The sequence below is a fragment of the Podarcis muralis genome, chromosome 5 (assembly GCF_964188315.1).
Source record: "Podarcis muralis chromosome 5, rPodMur119.hap1.1, whole genome shotgun sequence".
NCBI classification, from domain to species: domain Eukaryota; kingdom Metazoa; phylum Chordata; class Lepidosauria; order Squamata; family Lacertidae; genus Podarcis; species Podarcis muralis.
In genome coordinates, this window is record NC_135659.1 from 36,898,555 (window position 1) to 36,920,384 (window position 21,830).

Here is a 21,830-nt window from a genome sequence, read left to right on the forward strand (position 1 = left end):
AATATTAAGACACTTTCATCTTACCACCTTGCTGAGAGTGAAAATGAGAACAGGGAGTGTGACAGCCTAGTATTTCCAGTGCTAAAAATAGCAACAACCCCCATGAATGATCTTAACAGTAACTTCAGCATGGAGACTAGTACTGTGACTGGCTGGATAGTGGTGAGGAGTAGTTCTTAGGACAGCAGCATGGTAAGCACGGGGCTAGCCCCAAAAGGGGGATAGAGAACAGTTACAGAATCAGTGATCTGCACATCAGATTTGATAGCCTGAACATCAGAGAAGAGACAGCCTGAAGCACAGTAGTAAGTAGTAGTGTATCTGAAGCTGGATCTTGGCTGGACAAAGGGGAAAATTGCTGCCATTTATCCAGTATGAATTGAGGCAGCAAGGTTGGCATGTTAGATGTGTAAATAAGGGTGCATTCTACACCCATCAAATCTCAACATAAATTCACTAACTATAATGACCCAACAGCTCCAAAATGTGTACCTTGGTAAATTCTGAAGGAAGTTGACCATTGTGTATTGCTGCACAGTCAGCACTCATCTGAATAAAAAATCCTCGTGCGGAACTGAAGCTTGTTTTCAAAGGAAGGTTGTATTTTTCTGCAAGTTGTGCTATCATTCCTTAATAGCAAGATGTAAAACAAAAACATTTTATAATGTAACACAGTAAAGTTCATCATAGCTATCACAGAAATATTGACGGAAGTGATATTATGCAAACAAGTACAGGCTATGATATTGCAGAAAAAGTACATATATATATTTAAAGTACCCAAAATTAAATACCTAAACAGTGAAGTACCTGCAATATCATCCACAATCTCAGTGTATGTTCTTCGTGCTATATCAAGAAATTCATTTATATTAGGCTTCACTGCATAGCATTTCTGTGTTCTCATATTCAAGCATCCTTTTGTGTATCTTGTATCATCATTAATGACAGTTTTAATCTTTTCAAGTATGACTCCAAACCTAGAAATATATAAAATTGGGGCAATGTCTATGCCATATTTTACAAATGCTGTATTTATCTAAAAGTAATGCAATTCAAATATTCAAATCCAAAACTTCTGTACTTCATATTCACTGGGTTGTAACCAAAGTTGTCTGTGCCTAAGTGGATTGGACTTTCACTTGCACAGCAAAACAGCAAAACTTTGCCTTCTTCTCCTTTCCCCTGCAGCCCCCCTGCACACACTCAAAATTTGCTCTGGCAGGTTGGTGGAGAGGAAGGTAAAGGCCCACTACATGAGTAGAAGTCCACTCTTCATGCTGAATTTGGATATTTTCAAAACCCTAATAACATCTTCATATCTAATGCTGCACAATCATGTTAGATACTTTGCATGGGTTTTCTAAATGTAGCTTAGACGTGAACAATAATTTTATTTGTCAGAATTCTTTGTTTACTGGCAGTTTTATTGAAATTAATAGCATGTTTTTTTTCCTCTTTAATGTGAGCGCTAGTTTTTCACCCATGTATTCTTTTTCATGGTATGCTTTGTTTCTAACTAATCAAGTTGGTTATTTTCTGTCTTTCAGCAAGTTTCCTGCTCTTCCAGTCAGCCACTCCTCCAACAAAGTCAACTTGCAAGCTGGCCCTATCTTTCAATGGGAGGAAGAGCAATCTGAAAGGGTCTTGAATACCCTCCTTACTCTACTAGAGAAAATAAAATGCACATTTTACAAAAACAGAAATAATAACATCAGTGTCAAAGATGTTTTTAAAAATAAAACAGTACCTGTTGTCTTCCAAGGAACTATAGTAAGCCTTTAACAATGGTGTTTTATAGCTTTTTAAAGAATCCTGTTAAAATCAACATGAAAAACTGATATATTCAAGTGTACAGAAATGTTAATGGATTCAATACCCTTTCATTCATTTAGGTTTAACTGGGGAAAAACAGCTAATAAAATCTGTCAATATTAGATGATTACATAGAACAAGATATTTTCTGTACACTGAACTTTAAGAATAAGAGTCAACTTAAAATAAAAATCTAAACATTAGTGTTTTAACCTCTTGGCTGATTATTGTATGAACTTGGCTCACATTCTAGGAAATGCCATTAATACAAAGAACAATCTTGCACAAGATAGAATTTTATTGCTTTTGAATTCTAATCAGTTTATTTAAAATATATACAACCTGACTCTTAATCAAAATTGACTCATGCGGCAGCTAACAATAAAAAAGTAACAACTAAAACAAACAAAACATCATTGTTAGCTAACTGACTCATTAAAGGTAAAGGGACCCCTGACCATTAGGTCCAGTTGTGGCCGACTCTGGGGTTGCAGCGTTCATCTCGCTTCATTGGCCGAGGGAGCTGGCGTACAGCTTCCGAGTCATGTGGCCAGCATGACTAAGCCGCTTCTGGCGAACCAGAGCAGCACATGGAAACGCCATTTACCTTCCCACCAGAGCGGTACCTATTTATCTACTTGCACTTTGACTTGCTTTCGAACTGCTAGGTTGGCAGGAGCAGGGACCGAGCAACGGGAGCTCACGCCGTCGTGGGGATTCGAACCACCGATTTTCTGATTAGCAAGTCCTAGGCTCTGTGGTTTAACCCACAGCACCACCCGCGTCCCTAACTGACTCATTAGGTGATAGCGAATGTCTCACAAGTAGACTTCCATTTGCATGATGAGACTACCCCTTTCTCTCTTCCACACACTCCCAAGAGAGGTCCTTCTATCTTCTAGAACATATTTTGGGTGTGTGCAGGGGGCTGCATGGCGGGTGGGGGCGATCTGTTCTACAATGGTGTCCATTTCACTGACAAATGGACATTGGATTTCACCCATTAAAAACATGAGAGCAGAGAGTGAGTGCTAGGGCCATCCCTGTTCTCAAGGCGAATTAATTACTTCCACAACACAGGTAGCCTTTTCTTCCAGACAAAATGTAGTTGACCATGATAGATAATGGTCAAACATACAGAGCATGGATCAAATTGCTCCAATAATCCTATCCACATCCTCAGCTCACAACTGAAAGACATCTAAGTAATAAAGTACTGATAAAATTACTCCCTGGATACATTCTGCATTTGTATCCTTTCAAAAGTGGGATCAAAGTTGTGAGCGATTTCCTTTGCAAAATACCTTGTATCATAGAAGGCCTCTGATGGCACAAGGTAATCATGGGGTGGAAGGGATAAAAGCCTCCTCACAAGAGCTTTGCTGGATATTGGAACATAGATTTCTAGCACAGAGTAGGCTCCAAAATGAGCTCTAGACAATGACTAGCCATGCTTACTCCTAATATGCTTTCGTCTATGTTGTAGCTGTCTTTTTAAAGCATACAATTGTCAGGCCAGCGTTCTGGAGATGAGCAGGAAGTGATCAGGTAAATTATACAGGGGCAGGCGGCCTAAGTAATTAATTGTTCAGACGAAGGAATAATGCCAGGCAGCAGCTTTCCAGCACTAGGTGAAATAATAGCTCTTTGTTACTGGATGCCTAGTTGAGATGCAATAATACCACCCTCTGGCCATCTGAAGTGGTGAGGCACAATAGGTGGCAAGCAACTGGTTCCCTTCTCTGGCAAACTAACACAGTGGCACAGATGGTAAAGGGCCAAGTTCCACTGCAGGAGGACTTGGTTTTAAGACTCATAGGGCCAAATGATAACCGTAACTGACATTTAACATAAAGCTTCAGGACAGAATACCTTCAAAGGTTCTACAAGTTCCAGGGTGTGCTTCAGATAAATTAAATTTGTTATCTTTGATTCAGATGCATTAACCTGTTAGAAAGCAGAAAAGGTATATACTTTATCATTATTTTACTGTTTGATTAGCATAATGTGGCCTAGATACTGTTGTGCTTAATATAATTGTTGCCTGTTCAATTGTATTCATATTTTTTTCCGTATGAAGCATGACCACAAATGTTAGGAATGTTAACTGACTTATTTCCTTTCTCCCTAATGAACTGATCACTTTGACTGGCACTGTTATATCGCCATCATTTAGAATCATCTAATATTGACACTTGGTGATTCTATGTTTATCAGTTTTTGCAGTGAAACAGGAGCCTCTTTCATACACTTTCAGTAGGGAAAAAGGAATATACACCCACACCCGCACCCCAGTACTTAGCACCTACCTGTTCACCTAGGCAACACCTTAGTGGTCAAAACTTAACAATCTCATTCTATGGTGCTATGGAGAAAGGGGGAATTTATTGTGGACCACCAGTTTGCCACTTCTAGTAATCTACTAGAAATGTTCTAGTCAGGAATTTAGCTTTAGTGTCATGAAGACTAAATAGTAGCACCTATAGCTCTAGGCAGGCATGAATAATTGACAATTAGTGAAAGATAACATAGTAGCAGGTCTTAACAGAACAGTAATTCATAGGGTTCATAACACGAGCTACTTTATTACTGGATAAAGGTTGATCTGTTAATTCTAGTTTTATTGAGTTGGATGGCCACCTATCGTGTATGATCTAGTTGAGATTTCTGCATTGCAGGGGATTGGACTAGATGGCCCTTAAGATCCTTTCCAACTATACAATGCTATGATTTGTGTTATTGGTACTTTCCTCAAGTTAAAGTATTTTGTATCCTTTTTATATAGAATTATTTCACTTTTTGTCCTTTTTATCATTTATGTAGTTTTATTCAGTCACCGTTTGAAAACATTCTCTTATTTGAATTTTTACTGGAGCTTGTACATATTTTTTCCTGGTGTTATATTACTGGAGGCTAAAAACATTATTAACAATGATGACAATATTAGCTCTTTATTGTAGGAAATCATTATTTTGGAGACTGGGACTATGTGCCTAGTCGTTATAACCAACAAATGCCAAACCTAAAAATAATTTGATTTTCAAAAACATAAAGTGTAAGTGTAATTCAGTGAAAATTAAACACAGAGAAATTCCATTAAATTGTGTGAATTATTAAAATAAATATAGTATGTTAAATTAATTTTTTTATTAGTAATTAACGAACATTTAAAATATGTTCAATACCCTGTAATTGCAAACTTCTAGAAATCTAATAAAGATTTTTATCTCATTTGTACTCTGGTGTGAAAGTACTCAAATTTAAACGGTAAAATTCTCATTTAGTGCTGCAAGTTATGAACTGAGCACACACATCAATTAAGAGATTTCTCTAAAACAAACACAGAAGTGATCAATAATAAAAGGAAAGATAAGTGGCAGCTATTTATTTACCATTTATGAAGTAAAAGTATTTATAAACATACCGTATCCTGCTTTGGAATTTGAACTAAAACCGAAAGTAGTTGATCAGTGTCCAGGAATCTTGAAATAACTATAAAACAGAAATCAAGCAATCATTGAGCTCAAGCCACAACCGTTATATCTGATTGACTGCGATTTAATCCTATTAATATAATTAAGGCTAAACTGCTTTAAATCTAAAATTAACATGGCCAAAATGTTAGACAGAATATACTTTTTATCTTAATAAACATTAAATTTGATCAGAACAGCAACACTGGGGGAAGCTGTTCTCTCATATTGTTTCATCAATCTGGATAATCCTCCAAAACTGCTATTGGCCTTGGGGGGAGGAGGGGATACAGATATATCATTGGTATCAGAATTCACTTCCACTAGCTTGGAAATGTGGTGCAGGAAGGAAGAATTAAACACTCCTTCCCCCAAGCCCCACTGTTCCAATCAAATCTGGAGATCCCTACACTTAAAAACTTAAAAAACATACATACACACACACACACACACACACACACACACACACAGCGATCCACTCATAACAAGCTGAGAATGAAGCAGCAACAATATTCATCCTGCTCAAAAGCTGTGATTAATAGAATTATAATACCCATTATTAAAGGAAATACAGTATGTTATCCATTCTATAAAGCGATATTTGATTACCTGACTGAAGACCCAAAAAGAGTTCCTCTTCCTGAAGTAGCTCTTGAACAGAATCCAACCTTGTATTAATGGTATCAGCATCAATCAAAGGCTCTAAAATATTAGATCGAAGTCTCCGACTTCCCCCTGGTGTTTTAGTATAATTTAGAACACCAAAAAGAGTGTGTCCATTCCTTTGAAAAATAGCACAGTTGGGGGGGGGGGAATCTCATTACGAAGTTGATACAAAACAATTTAAACGTTCTACAACTGCTAACACACAAATCACATTCCAAGGCTACACTCGTGCTCCTTCAATCTGCGGAAAGTACAGCAGTACCTGCCGTGCTATCTCCATGAAATGCATGTTGCTGCATTTATTAACAGAAATTTGCACTCAAGTGATGATGGAACCTCTGCCCCCGCTGCATCCAGCTAACTGCACAAAGGCTTGAAATAGTTCTGGAAATATTTAGCAACCATCTCTCTGTGTGTAGGTGCTTTTCAATACGGGAAAGAATCAGAAGTTAGAGGTCTAGGAAAGGATGCCATGTACAGGAAAGTACTGAGTGGCCTTTGACATCAATATCATAGTGCACCCAACAATGCAGCTGCTCTGTGGGAGTAGGGGAAGATTATGCTGGAGGTCTAAAGTGAGCTGCTCCAAACCTGTTCTTCATGTGCCAAAGAAGAAGGGTATTAGCACAAGAGATAATACCGGCAATTATTATGCAACAAGTATATGACTTACTAATACAGTTTCAGCATACATTAAAGACCCAAGTCATGCATTTTGCTTATTAGTGTGTGACTATAATACATCAAAAGTTTTCTTCTGAGCAGTGAATTTTATTTCTCAGTGAAAAGGAAGTAATTTACTCAGACAGTGCCAAATGAAAGTATTGTGATAAGAACAAATGAGAGGAAAATTTAACTAATCATTTGTACAGATGTTATCAAGAATATTAGAATTGTATGTTCTGTCAAGCAAAAAGAGAGAGAACAGACTTCAGAAGAATATATTGAAACTAGTACTACATTTACCATTTCTGTCTGCAGTGGGAAGGAAGAGATTAACACAGAGAACTGGGGTGGAAGCAGCTATAACTTTAGTGCACACATTATGGCAAGTAGAGGGCAGAGAGCAAAGTGAGCAGGACAGTACCAGACAGAGGCTGACACTAGCCAAGAAGTGGTTATTAGCCAGGCCAGTGGGAAAAGACTTATTTACTGGGTTACGTTAAAGGTTCCTAAGTAAGAATTAATGGTGGTGGCGGCGGCACAAGTTTAGGAGAATGATTGGAGCTGGAATAAATAACCCTCTTCTCTCCACACCTCCGATGACTCCTTTTGTTGTTGTTAAATACACAACTTTGAAGGAAGAATCATGGGACTGCTCATCGCACGTAGCATATAATTAGCCTAATCACAAACTTTAAAGGAAATGGTACATTCAGAATGGAATTTATACCGTGTTCAATATGGAACAAATAATATCTATAAAAAGAAACACAGGATTAACCAGGGGGGAGTGCACTTGAGGGGAGAAGCTCTTTAGGACCTCAGGGAATCCTACTGCCTGGTGTCCAAACAACGATCACAGCTCTGACTTCACTCATTGCCTAAATACACTGCTAGATGGGAGCAATCACATTTAGAAAACTGTGTGCACCTTTTGCTTAATAACTTTATTTATTTATTTATTAAATTTCTATACCACCATTCATCTGAGGATCACAAGGAGGTTTACAATATCATTTTTCCCCCTAGAAGACAATAAAGTTCAGTCTGTGGCACCTGCCCGAGAGCACCATTGAAGCCCTTCATGGGTGCCATGGTTGGTGACACCTGGGTTAGACTGAAAAGACCAAAATATATTTTTAGCTGAAAAACAAACTTTTAAAAAAAAAAAACACCGTAGGTATGCATCAATATCCATCAGTTGTTGTATAATGCAAATATAAATTCATTTCTATCTTCTCTATACCTTAGAGTCGTGAAATGAAACAACTTACCTAGGATTCCTGTTGTTAGTTATTAATTCAAGGTTTATGGCTGACGTTGAATCAATCATTGCTGTTTGCTCACTTCCATGGAAACTAATCTTAAGTGACTTAGGTGCATAAACTGAATTTTGTATGAACTCAACATACTTCAGCACAGCTGCAACAGCTGCCAGACAGTAGTATCTATGAAATTGTAAGACAAAATAAAAACAAAATTGCACATACTATTGTGCATAAGCTTTTAAGACTTATGGCTTACCTAGCTTTGAAGGTAGAAACCCTGAAAATATTAGCTGGGGTGAGCTAGAGTAAGGCTTTCAAATAACACTCAGAAACTGATGACATTTGAAAGGTCCTTCTTTGAAAGATAAGGTAAAGGTAAAGGTACCCCTGCCCGTACGGGCCAGTCTTGACAGACTCTGGGGTTGTGCACCCATCTCACTCAAGAGGCCGGGGGCCAGCGCTGTCCAGAGACACTTCCGGGTCACGTGGCCAGCGTGACATCGCTGCTCTGGCGAGCCAGAGCCGCACATGGAAACGCCGTTTACCTTCCCGCTAGAAAGCGGTCCCTATTTATCTACTTGCACCCAGGGGTGCTTTCGAACTGCTAGGTTGGCAGGCGCTGGGACCGAACAACGGGAGCGCACCCCGCCGCGGGGATTCGAACCGCCGACCTTTTGATCGGCAAGCCCTAGGCGCTGAGGCTTTTACCCACAGCGCCACCCGCGTCCCTTCTTTGAAAGATAGTAAATCACATAAAATATCTAAAGGGCTCGCTTCTCCCATACACATGTGTCTAGCTGTTAAGATCTTCTCCAGGGCTCACTGCTGGGTCCTCCCACCTTCAGAATCAGAAAGCTATAAAGGCCAGGGCCTTCTTTGGGCTGGCACCTTGTTTCTGGAACTCCCTCATTTTTTATTTAGAGCATTTGTAACCTACTCTTCAGCAAAAAGAAGTTCCTACAAAGGCTTACAGAAAATCAGTTAAAATAAGAGAGTCTCTGCCTGTAGTCTTACATATGACAGATACAAAAGGCGAAATGGTCAGGGAGGCAAGAGGGCTTGACTAGCATCTAGTCTGATAGTCTTTCAATGCCAGTATGCCCTGCAATCTCCCAAATCTGCTCCTGAGCACTGGGGAAACCACCCAAGGAAGATCAGGGGGATACATGAAGTACATGGGAGTGGGGGGAAATTGTTCCACAAGTGGCAGTAATTCTACTTTTGCAACAATGTCATTATATACAACCTAAAGAGACTTTAATAATTTACTTTGCAAGAAATACTTGTGAGAGTATAACTCTTTGCTTTAAAACAACTGAGGAAGGAAGGGATGAAATATATTTATAAAAATTATGAATGGTATGGACAATGCTAAATATTTTCTCTCTCATCATTCTAGAACTGGGGCTCATCTAATTAAATTGATTGGCAGTAAATTGATTGGAAATAAAATACTTCATAGTACACATAGCTAACGTATCATCCATTTAAGCAGGGAATGGAGATTTCATCTAGCTTAGACATTTTTTTTTTAAAAAAAATAAAGCTTACATGAATTAATAGTGCTTATTCCATCAGTCATCAACCAGGAAAGCAAAATATATTATTCATATTAAAGGCAGTGTATGTATAATATCCAGATGCTGAGGAGGTGGGGCTAAGGGTGGCCATTTTCAAGATACACGGCTTGTTAATTTTTCAGAAGCAGCTAGTTGGCTACTTCTGAAAAAGCAGAATAGTGGATGAGATGAATCTTGTCTGATCTTCCAAAGCAATTCATGTGTTAAGGGAAGAGCAAGGAATATTGCAGATGGTAAACCATATGAAATAATTTCCTTTCTGTGGATAAAGTTGTCATGTTTGCCTGCTCTACAGGAATGACTCACAATCTCCCTGTCAACACATCTTATTATAATCAAGAACCATCTGTCATCAATGAAGGCTCAGAGATAGGACAGGTGGAAATACTACTTAGCCGATGTCCAGCTGGGTTTTAGTCGTTACAGAGACTTTATAAATAATCTGAAGTCTTGTACTACATAGTTATGGGTAGGGATGTAATAAGGCATCATTCTCTGTCCTGCCCTGTATTCTTCACATGCATCACTGTTTCCATTCTGCTGCAGTTAGTATTCTATTAAAAGCTATGTTATTCATCTCTCTGTCTGCTGGTGAAATTATGTAACAAGTGTAACTTATTATGTAAATTATGTTGTCATGATGTTATTTAATCACATTCATTGAATGTGGAGAAATACTTGGGTATCATTTGTAGACTGAAAGCAGCAATAGTAAATATGAATCATATTCAATGGAATGATTTCTGTTCTGGACGTAAGTGAACATTGGCAATTTCTATCCTGGTTTCTGTTTTTGTTGGAATTCTGCAGCATCCCAAGTTAAGAGGAATTTTAGATTGAAATATGGTAAACAATTAAAATTCACATTCAACCATGCAGCACAGTGACCTTGGACAAACCACTGACATACAGCCTTACTTAACTCACACTGTTGTTGAAAAGCTAAAATGACAATAATAAATTGAGAGAGGGTGAGATATAAGTGAAATAAATACATTTAAGGCAGATACCTAAACCACGTCCTGTAAAATTTGTAGATCACAGTCTAGAAACTGTTACAAAAGATTCAAAGAAGGTTAATTAAGAATGAAAGCTAATAAAAGCAAATGATTTGGAAAAGTGATCCTGGCATATGCACAGAGTGTAATCTTGAGACAAAGCCAATTTTTCCATTGTCTTGAATGAAAGAGATAAAGATAAAAGCATAGTGTAAAGTCATACTTGGTGGTGATTCAAACACTGTAGGAGTGGACTATCTGAAATGAATTTATATAGGCATAAACTGCTGAAGCTGAGCAAAACTTTGAAGCTACAATTGAATAATAAACAAAAACAGGAACAGAGGAGACAATGCATTACTTTATGCAATTGTTCTTTTTCCAGCAGAAGCAACAATTTTGGCCTATACGCCCTCTGCTGGAATAAAACACTGGTTGCACATATCAAACAGCAACATAAGAACACAACTTGGAGCTATAAAGGAACTAAAGTGATATAACTAATGAAAGATAACTGACAGAGAGTCTTTCTTAAGACATTCCATTAAGGAAAACAGCAGCTTCACAGCAGTTTAACACTCTAATCCTAAACACATTTACCTGTAAGTATTTCTATATAAACCTTATTTTCATGTAACATTGTTTGATATCATTTCTTTCTATAAATCCAACCCACAATTATTAAGGAGAAGGTTATACTGAGCCAACAGAACATACTCCAAGCTGCTTTATGCAGAGTTAAGGTTATAGCCAACTAAACCATTGCACATGTGAAACAAGAACCAAGAACTCAACAGAAATTCCCTTCTTTCTCTTCCCCCGGCCTCCAAACCCCTCCCGGCCCCAATCTATTGCAGAGGCTTGGAGAAAACCTTAGCGCACTCTCTAATTATTTTATCTAGTTGGTGTAAGAGTCAACAACATCAAATTATAATTGGTTGGTAAATAAAATTTCAACGGGGATAATGATTACAGAAATGTTGAAAGCAAACAATGGCTTGGATCCAAACCTGCTTTTGGGCAAGTACAATGGGATTTCATTGATGCAAGGCAGCTCAGTTCCTGCGGATTCACCCTCCCACTGCAATCCTCTGTGCTATATTCTATATGCTTCCAAACACTTCCTTGCCTTCAGGAGTTGCTTTTCAGGATGTACCAGGGACTGTGGTGAGGGGTGTGTGTGGAAAAACCCTAGAATTCTACTCATGTATCTTTGGTTTCAACCCAGTATACAATAATAAGTAACCCAACATATTGGGCCAAAATCAATCATTATTATCAACAAGGAATATATATAAAGTTTTGAAGAATATTTATATCAACATATATAAGTATTTTAAAATATTTAGATCACTGTCTGAAAGCAGAGACTAATAATCTTGTAGGTAGATGACCAGCCTATGAACTGTGAAATTACTAAAAATGTGGCATATCCAAAGATAAACTGGTAATTTCTATTTACATACATACTTGGACTGAACTTCCATCAGAACAGTGCTGAACTCAGGTATACATAATTGCTCAATATATTCCAAGCCTTTCGTTTCATGGAAGTATTTTCTTTGGACTGTAGTGAAAGTCACATTCTGGAAAACAAGCAAAGGCAGGATTACAGAACGTTGCTCCAATATGTAGAACCTTTCATTCCAATGTTCTAAAGAAATTAATAATTTCAAGTAGCAAAGCGAATTATTTACTCGTAAAGTCCCAAGTCTCAATATTTACATTTTGCTATGGGTGTGATTCAGAAACACACATGTGCACTGAATGGATCATTTTTTTAAGCCTTTGAATTGCGTTTTTATTTTATTCAATTTTTAAGTGTCCCTTCATCAAACAAGATCCTGAGATGGTTTGCAACATAAACATATTATAGCCCAACTAATAGTAACTAACTAAAATAAAACACTTTTCCACAGCTTCCAAATGTCAATACAAATTAATTAATTAGGTATCCTTCTTCTTTCCCAATTGTTCATTTTTCCTATGTAATAATTAAAAACCATGGCTCTTTCCCCCTCCCACCACTCTTTTCCCTTCAAATAGCCTCTGGACGTTCCTGTGTAAACTTTGGCAGGTTTCTTACCCTGGGGCACCTCCCTCATAGTTTGAACCCCCAGGAAGGAGGAGGAGGGCAAGTTCCATTGCACAGCCAAAAGTCCTTGTGCTAGCAGATGCACTTGATTGGATACCACCCCAATGGTTTCCTACATGAAAATCCCTGGATGAATGTTTGAGATTTGGCAGGCTTAATCTACTCTCAAGGGACTCCTTTATCTGCAATCTTGCCCAAAAAAGATATAACCGTTTGCAGATTCCCCTTTAAAATTATTGGAGGCATAGCAGAGCATCAGATTTAACAAATCAGATTTGGATCCAAATAACATGCTGAATCAGAATAACACAGATTGGCCTACTTCCAGATGTTAGAAACACAAGGTGAATCCTGCACACCTTCATAATATAGTTTCTAAACTATGGTTACTACAAAATGTTTTGCAATTATTTGAACTGAGAAATTACGTAGTAGCAATACATTGCTAGCTTCAAAGGAGTTTAAGCATTAGTCTGAGTCATCAGTGAAGAAGTTGTTGGTAGGAATTTTTTTAAGAACACAAATAGGCTGACTGCAGACTTTGTTCTTTAATTATTATTTTTAAACTACTTCAACAATTTGCTTTAAATCTACAAAGCAACAGGCTCCCTTAATAATAAAGCATTGCTAATTTATGGGCTCTTCTGCACATCTTTTGAAAATGCACCATTTTCCACATCTGTTTTGTGCACTGTTTTGCACTACAGTCTTTTGTGGTTCTATACCACAAGTGATCTCACATTCCATGGTAAAAGGTTCACATGTCCTGCTCATTTTTCCCCTCGGCTCTACTGTTGTGTTTCTCATGTACCTCTCATCACCAAACCATAAACTAGATGACACTTATTTCTGTCACTGTTTTCTGAAGATATAGGGGGATGTGCTCTCTGCTTCTTTTTCAGTATTTCCATCACATTGTTTGATTATTGCTGTGTTCTGACTAAATATTATTGTTTCTAGCAATGCATTTCAGCAACATACAGTACATTACTATCTGACTCTGGTTTCAACTTTGTCTGTCATGCACATTGTTTGTCCTGAGTATTTTTCAGCTCCAAAGGAGAAGGATATACTGCACTCTGACTAAACATGGTTACTATATTCCTGGTATACTATATAAACATGGTATACTATATACTGTTGTTGTTGTTGTTTAGTCGTTTAGTCGTGTCCGACTCTTCGTGACCCCATGGACCAGAGCACGCCAGGCACTCCTGTCTTTTACTGCCTCCCGCAGTTTGGTCAGACTCATGTTTGTAGCTTCGAGAACACTGTCCAACCATCTCGTCCTCTGTCGTCCCCTTCTCCTTGTGCCCTCCATCTTTCCCAACATCAGGGTCTTTTCCAGGGAGTCTTCTCTTCTCATGAGGTGGCCAAAGTATTGGAGCCTCAGCTTCACGATCTGTCCTTCCAGTGAGCACTCAGTGCTAATTTCCTTAAGAATGGATGTGTTTGATCTTCTTGCAGTCCATGGGACTCTCAAGAGTCTCCTCCAGCACCATAATTCAAAAGCATCAATTCTTCGGCGATCAGCCTTCTTGATGGTCCAGCTCTCACTTCCATACATCACTACTGGGAAAGCCATGGCTTTAACTATATGGACCTTTGTTGGCAAGGTGATGTCTCTGCTTTTTAAGATGCTGTCTAGGTTTGCCATCTCCTTTCTCCCAAGGAGCAGGCGTCTTTTAATTTCGTGACTGTTGTCACCATCTGCAGTGATCATGGAGCCCAAGAAAGTAAAATCTCTCACTGCCTCCATTTCTTCCCCTTCTATTTGCCAGGAGGTGATGGGCCCAGTGGCCATGATCTTCGTTTTTTTGATGTTGAGCTTCAGACCATATTTTGCGCTCTCCTCTTTCACCCTCATTAAGAGGTTCTTTAATTCCTCCTCACTTTCTGCCATCAAGGTTGTGTCATCTGCATATCTGAGGTTGTTGATATTTCTTCCGGCGATACTATATACTATATTGGTGTTATATCCCACCCCAATATCCTGAATGGTGCAAGATTTCAGGGGTCCAAGCACTTACGGAGGGTCTGTGTGTCCTTTGGAAATGAGGCACATCAGAGACTGCAGTATCTTTACAATATATGGTTTATTTACGCATATATACAACCAGAGTCTAGATGGAGGGAGTTCAGAGCATTCACATTCCAGTACGGTCTCTTGCTTCTTGCATAGGTGCAGCAGTCTTGTATCCAAAACAGCAAAAAGCCATGCTCTGTCCCACGGTGGCCCACTTTCTCAGCAGCTTGCAAACTCCAAACTGATTTTCCTGCTCCCTTGCATCAGGTCAAAATGAAATCCTAAACCTTTTCCAAATTGTCTTGTCTCTGCACACTAACACACAGCTTCCCTTGCTGTCTGACACTGAAATTCCTGATGACCCATCTTTTGTTAGGCTAATGACTTGGCCATCATCAGCTTTGTTCTGCCAATGACCCACACTCAGCTAGCTTTGCCAGGCTGGACTGGCTTGTTTAACATACAGTGGTACCTCAGGTTACAGACGCTTCAGGTTACAGATGCTTCAGGTTACAGACTCCACTAACCCAGAAATAGTACCTCAGGTTAAGTACTGCGCTGCCAGAGCACGATTTCTGTTCTCATCCTGAAGCAAAGTTTTTAACCTGAAGCACTATTTATGGGTTAGCGGAGTCTGTAACCTGAAGCGTATGTAACCTGAAGCGTATGTAACCCGAGGTACCACTGTATAATCTTTCTCTCTATTATGCAAGTGACAACAACATGCAATTCCCCCCCATGAGGGTTTAATTTTAGTTTTATTCAGAGAAAATAAATGGTTCTTCTTTAAGAAATTGGGCTACAACTACCACACAAATACTTGTCAAACAATATGTTAAATAAGTGTTCCTTGAATGTACCTTGAAATTTTCTGTTATCAAGCTGAACAATTTTGTTGCATTTCCTGTATCACATGCAGTATTTGACATGATGATTTCCAAAGGTGCTAAAATTCTGAGTTTAGTGATAACCTAAAAAAAAGTAACATGATTTGGTAAAAATATTTACATGAGCAGCTTTTATAGCACATGTTGTTATTTATTTATTATTTTTAAGTGTGTGTGTGTGTGTGTGTGTGTGAGAGAGAGAGAGAGAGAGAGAGAGACATAATCAGTGTGCACAACAGTGTGTAACTACAGGACAAGTATTTGCCCTTTAAACTGCAATCTCTAATATGACACAGGGAGTCAACAGAGGGAAAGAAAAAGAAAAGGGGGGACTGAGCAAGAGAATGGTAGCAATTGTTAACATGTTGTTATCAAGAATCATAGGCTTGCTGTCATTTTGAGTAGCTTCCTAGCTCCTTTATTCCAAAATCTCTGTTTGGTCTGTCAAGGCAGACAAAGCTGAGACCTAGGACAAGAAAGCAACAAGTGCAGAGGAGGCACACAGGGGGAAGTTCCATTGTGTGAGTGTGCCTCATTATGCACACGCAACAATTCAGGTAATCCTGTCCAGTGAGTCGGTGACTGTAATTCTATGCCAAGTACATGCAATACCTATTGACTTCAATGCAAGGGGGACTTAAGCAGATTATATGCAAATATATATCCAGATTTACCTTGGCATATGTTGTATTGTCTGCAAACTGAGATAGCACAACTTCTGGATTTTTTAAGTCAATACTTGCCATCCCCACTTCACCTCTGGCAAGACCTCTCCCTTCTATTACAGCCACAATAACAGATGCAGCATTGTGAGCAGAGACTGAAGACGACGTAACTGTAAAAGCAGTGAGATACATTAGGTAACCTGACCTAATCTAAATCTTTATAAACAACTGTTTTTAACATTAAGCATTTTGTAGCCCCACTGATTTAAGCACTGCATGTGCTTTTCTTGCTCATTAAAAACAGAGGGCAAAATCCAACACTGAATGAATGAATTCATTAATTTCGGTCACTGATCAGAGTCCAACATTGTACCAATGGATTTTCCCTTCCTTCCTTCCTTCCTGCGGCAGTCCCCACCAAACTGCTCCAGTGGGTCCCCAATCCTCCAGAGTAGTTTGGGAGTTCATAGTGGATGTAAGGAGGGATAAAGGAAAGGAACTCCGATTTGCACAAGATGAAATCTGTTGCACAAGTGGAACATTACCCAATATGGCTGAACTGTGCTCCATAATTTTTAAGTCAGAAGAAAATTACTCATAAAGTTTCTGCATTACTTACATAAACCAATCCCAACCTTTCTATTAGACTCCAATGCCTATTAAATAATGCCAACATTTTCTGGTTTATTTTATAGTAAGAACTGTTTATGTGTGTTTTAAAAGAGAAAACAGAAGCCCGAAGACAGTTCAGTGTTTTGGAACACAGTTTTTGAGTTTTGAAATACGAGGGCTGTTGCATCCTGTCGACTACAATGGACAGGATCCAATCATTCCCACATGCATGAAGAGGTATGTTTGCACAGCTTCTCCCTTTAATTGGACCCATAATGTTTATCAGGATGCTGTTTGTGAGATGAAACAGCTGACCATTTATTTGCAAAAAAAGTCACTAATTTTTTATATTGTTCTGATGCTGTTTCTCAAAACAATTTCCACTAGTTGTGAATGGCGTTGAGGGAAATCTGAATAACTTAATACTAACAGGTGAATGGTATGAGCCACTGCACTAAGATTTGTAGATGTCAAATGCAATACCAGAGGCCCAGTCACACACCAAGCTGCAATCCAAGAGCAGTTTTTATTTGTAATAAGTGAACATTCCTCCCTTCCTGGCATAGTTTTGCTAAGCAAAGGCAAAAACAAGGTACTGCATATCAGTGACAGACCATTAAGTGGCATTTCAAGCAATACTCTAATGCTATTCTCCAATACAAAATGGCATTTAAATGCTAGTGTGACAGTAAGAAAAATGGAACTGTCAGTTAACAAAACATTTAGATGATGAATAAAATGACGTTGTTTCTAATGTAATTATATTTTCAAAAATATCCCAAGAATTGTCTAGGTAATTATTTTTATTACAAAATACCTTAAGGGCCAGAAATTGACATTAAGAAATTATATGCAATGTGGTTCACATGTCCTAAATGATAGTTGTCATATCATGTTCAGTCATACAGCAGATAATGCTTACAACAGCACAAACTACAAGTATGTTAATGGTAAATCACCAGTCAAAACATCAGTATATGTTTGCTTCTTTTGTTTAAAAACACGTTCTGTTGGTGATTACAACACTAGAGAACTCATCAGTCTTTTTAATCAAATGTTAATATGGAAAGTAATATCATCATCAATCTTTTTTTTCCATTTCAGAATCATGCTCACTATACTGGCAGTCAACATCTTCATCAATGTCAAATCTCCTCTTATTTATCTTTTTGCATACTATACAATGGATAAGGCATTCAAAACTGCTTGCTTTCCCACTCCCAATAATTGAATAATTATATTTCATTAGAATAGCTTAGCCTAACAAAATATATAATGTTAAATAGTAATTCTTCTTTGTGGTTGTTAACTACTATAACCATAGTCAGGTTTGCTAGCTGTAACTTTCCAAAAACATTCTAATATAATTTTACACTGCCCTCTACTGTCCACTTATTTTTTTGCCAATGGTGGATGCAAGAATATAACAGAATGAAATGCCACATAATTTTTCAACAATTTTGGTCTTAATACTTGTAAGATTTCCCTGAGATGCTAAATATCTGCCTCAAAACTGTTTCAGTATAACTTAAGAAACCAGAACATGCAGGGATATCACTTTGGGGGGAAATGATTTTTTAACAGAAATCTGTAGTCTTCAGAGCACCAGTAAACTATTTAATAGTATCTATCTTTGCACAGGGCAACATCTAGAATACTGTAGACTGTGCTGGTGGGGCCATCTAAAAAATCTTATCATGGAGCTGAAAAGACACAGAAAATGTCAAATAAAACGATAAAGGCCAAAATGACCTTTCCTGTGGGAATTTTTTTTAGAGTTTGAGATTTAAATTTAGTCCAGAAAAAATAATTATGAGAGGATATGACAGTGGTCTACAAAATTGGGGAAAGGGTAGAAAGGGATCCAAGGTGAAAAGGGTAGGAATGCAGGTGCTGTGGCTTTGCTGAAGCTGAGCAGGTGTTTACTTGATTGATGATCTGGGTGGATGAAAAGACTGCATAAAGAGAAATTTGAACATAAGAAGAGCTCTACTGGATCAGATCAAATGTCTATCTAGTATAGCATTCTCTTCTCACAGATGTCTAGAGAAGCCCACAAGCAGGTCATGAGCAGAAGAGCTGCCTCCCGCATGTGATCTCTAGCTACAGGTATTCAGATAACTCTGACAGTAACTATCAAAAACCCACAAGCAGGACCTGAGTGCAACCATGTTAGCCCTGCTTTTGATTCGTAGCAACTGGTATTCACACGCATACTGCCTCTTATAGTGGAGTTAGAGCATAGACTTAACCTCCATGAAATTGTCTAACCATCTCTGAAAGCTTTCCAAGTTGGTGGTCATCACTACATTTTGTATTAGTGAATAAAATAATGTAATATATGAAGAAATACTTGTTTCTGTGTGTCTCGAATCTCCAGCCATTCAGCTTCACTCAATGACCTTTAGTTCTGTTATCATGAGAGAAACATTGCACTCTGTCAACTGTCTCCACACTATGACTCCCCTTACCGCTTTTAAAAAAATTAAGAAGCCTGAAAGAAGTAATATTTTTTCATGGGGGGTGTAGATATAGATTCCTGATCATTATGGCTGTCTTGTGTATCTTTTTCTTCTCTACAATATTCTTTTGAGATGTGGCAACCAGAACTGTATGAAGTATTTCAAGTGTGCACTGGTACTGAATATGCAAAATTATATTATTTTTGTCTGAATATGCATCACTTTACACTTGTTTACATTGCACTGTATTTCCTATTTTAATGCCAGTCACCCAATTTGGAGAGATCCTTTTGGAGCTCCTCACAACCCCTTTTTGTTTTTACTTTTCATTTTAATGATTTGGTGTTATCAGCAAACTTGGCCACCTTATTTTTCACTTTCATAAAAATAGAATTTGGATATGTGCAGTGAAATAGACTGGCAGTAGGTTCACAAGATACATTATACAACAATAAGTAAGAAACTTGCAGAATTGCCCAGCATGGTATGTGGTGATGGCCCTCAGTTATATGGCTTTGAAAAGGCTTGGAGAAATCAGTGGAGGTATTACCGTATTTAAGAGAAGTGGAACCTGCAACAATTAAAAGTGCTTTGTATTTAGCACTTCTCACAAGCTTGGCGATACCTCCTTCTGGTATGTGGAAGGCGCTGTTTTTGTTACATAAAGACTGACACCTCTCAACTTCAGAAAGAGAGGCAATGCAAGTTAAATGGAAGCACCATGTTAAGAGGCAGTAAACCTTGAGTATTGGATGCTGGAGACAAAAAGCAGGGGAAGGTCATCACCATTACGACTTGCCTGTGAGCTTCTCGAAGGTTTTGGTTCCGAGCACAATTTACGGTATCTGGACTAAATAGATCTTAATCTGATCCATCAATGCAATTCTTATGTTCTTCTCCAAGTCTGAAATTTGCATTTTCTAAATTCATGAGCTACAGGTATAAAGCAGGAAAACAATGAAACTGGATTTTTTCTCAAGTTAACTTCTCATTGTGGGAGCTGCTGCATTGCTGCACTCTTTCTGTCCCCTGAAGGTAACAACAGAAGCCTTGAGCCATTTGGCAGAAGACCCTGCAAGTGCTGCTGCCTCAGCATTCTATCCAGTGCACAACATTGACTTTTTGTTACATAGAAATGTGACAATTTATTTTGTGATATATTGATCATGGAAACACACAAGACATCTTCTAACCTAACCTCATCTTGAAGATACAGTTACATTCTGATTCTTTACAGCAGAATTTGTGAAAATTCTTCAAGAAAATCTCTTTTGCACAACCATGAGTTAGGGTAACAAATGATCAAACCAAATATGGAGTCCAATGGTGGCCACCCACCAGCGGAAATGATTTCCACTGGGGCAATGCGACTTTCCCTTCTTCTCATGCCCCCTGCAGCCCCAAAATTTTATCCTGAGGGCTGGGGACCATCTTCAGAGTGAATTTGGGGAGGCTGTGGGGGACAGATAAGAAGCCCACAGCCCCAACTTTTTTTTTTTTGTATTTACAACCCATCTGTGTAAATATTAAGATGTACAAATCACAGTAGGTGAACTTCACCTGAATATCCCATAAAAGGAGTCCCGTTTCTGCACCCTGTTCTACTTGATGAGAGAGGTGTTTTTCGTACTCGAGAAATATGTAGAGCTCGGGTTGAAGAAGAGCTTGTCAAATTCACTGTGCTAATGTTTTCTGCATAGGAACTCTTGTCTCCAAAGTATGACTCTAATAAAAAAAAAATTGCTCTTAAAGAGAAGTTTAGAATTAGTGATTGCAATGTTTGCTTTGCAGAGATAGTTGCAACAGTAGCTTGTAAGAACAATCTTGATCCTATTAAAATCAATGTAAAATTACTCTGAGACCTGTAACAGAAATGATCACCCTAACAAATAATTTTAGGATGTTCTAAACATATTTGGAAAATCAAGATAACCAATTCCCATTTTAACAAAAATTAATCATTTTCTGCACAAGCAAAAGAAAAAACAGTACCTGTTATATATTTATTATATATAATTGTGCTTCTCCTATCTGTTATATATAGTTAGTTCATTTCTGGACTTTTATACTATTTACATATACTGGATCTTGAACTGTATTTAAATGGGCTTAATTAATAAATCATTTCGGATGGGAATACAGCCTTAGCATTGGGTTTTTTTTATTGGGGTTTTTTTATTGGTTTGAGTGGGTGAATAGTATGATTTACAATGCAATCCTATACATGTATATTCATGACAGAGTGGGGATTTTTGAACCCTTATCTCCCAGGTCTTAGACCGACACTCTAACCACTATACCACACTGGTTTCCTAGAGTACTTCTGCTATGGAGCAGCTGTATAAATTAAATAGGAAAACAAATATGAGGAAAGCAAAATGCCACTTAGAGAAGGATCCAATATATTTTCCTTGATGCTTGAATTTGTTTTATTGTGGATTGTTTTATTTAATGTTTCAATGTGTTGCAAACTGCTTTGAGATTTTTTTCTTTAAAATAAATAAAAAAAATCAGTGTGGTGCATTTTTATTCTTAAGGTCTGGCCCAGATAAAAAAAGTTGTGCTTACCTACTGTTAAGTCATGTTCATTAAGTTCAAAGGGTTTTCTCTGAATAGAACA

The 21,830-nt window shown here is 38.1% G+C and overlaps 1 protein-coding gene across 6 annotated transcripts in view; it reads right to left on the reverse strand.

The window, feature by feature from the left end:
* The window catches only part of MSH4 (mutS homolog 4), a 32,879-nt gene that overhangs the window by 9,573 nt on the left and 1,476 nt on the right, over nucleotides 1–21,830 (reverse strand). For 2 of the 6 annotated variants that reach the window (XM_028733066.2, XM_077928571.1), the window contains exons 2-12: nucleotides 20,771–20,955; nucleotides 16,146–16,306; nucleotides 15,445–15,555; nucleotides 11,934–12,049; nucleotides 7,892–8,065; nucleotides 5,898–6,070; nucleotides 5,240–5,307; nucleotides 3,688–3,762; nucleotides 1,751–1,815; nucleotides 811–980; nucleotides 493–629 (exon numbers count right to left, since the gene is read on the reverse strand). In XM_028733066.2, coding sequence (XP_028588899.2) covers nucleotides 493–629; nucleotides 811–980; nucleotides 1,751–1,815; nucleotides 3,688–3,762; nucleotides 5,240–5,307; nucleotides 5,898–6,070; nucleotides 7,892–8,065; nucleotides 11,934–12,049; nucleotides 15,445–15,555; nucleotides 16,146–16,306; nucleotides 20,771–20,955 — 1,435 coding nt within the window. The remainder of the gene's footprint in view (nucleotides 1–492; nucleotides 630–810; nucleotides 981–1,750; nucleotides 1,816–3,687; nucleotides 3,763–5,239; nucleotides 5,308–5,897; nucleotides 6,071–7,891; nucleotides 8,066–11,933; nucleotides 12,050–15,444; nucleotides 15,556–16,145; nucleotides 16,307–20,770; nucleotides 20,956–21,830) is intronic. The other 4 variants (XM_028733060.2, XM_077928570.1, XM_028733061.2 and 1 more) reach the window with 4 other exon arrangements.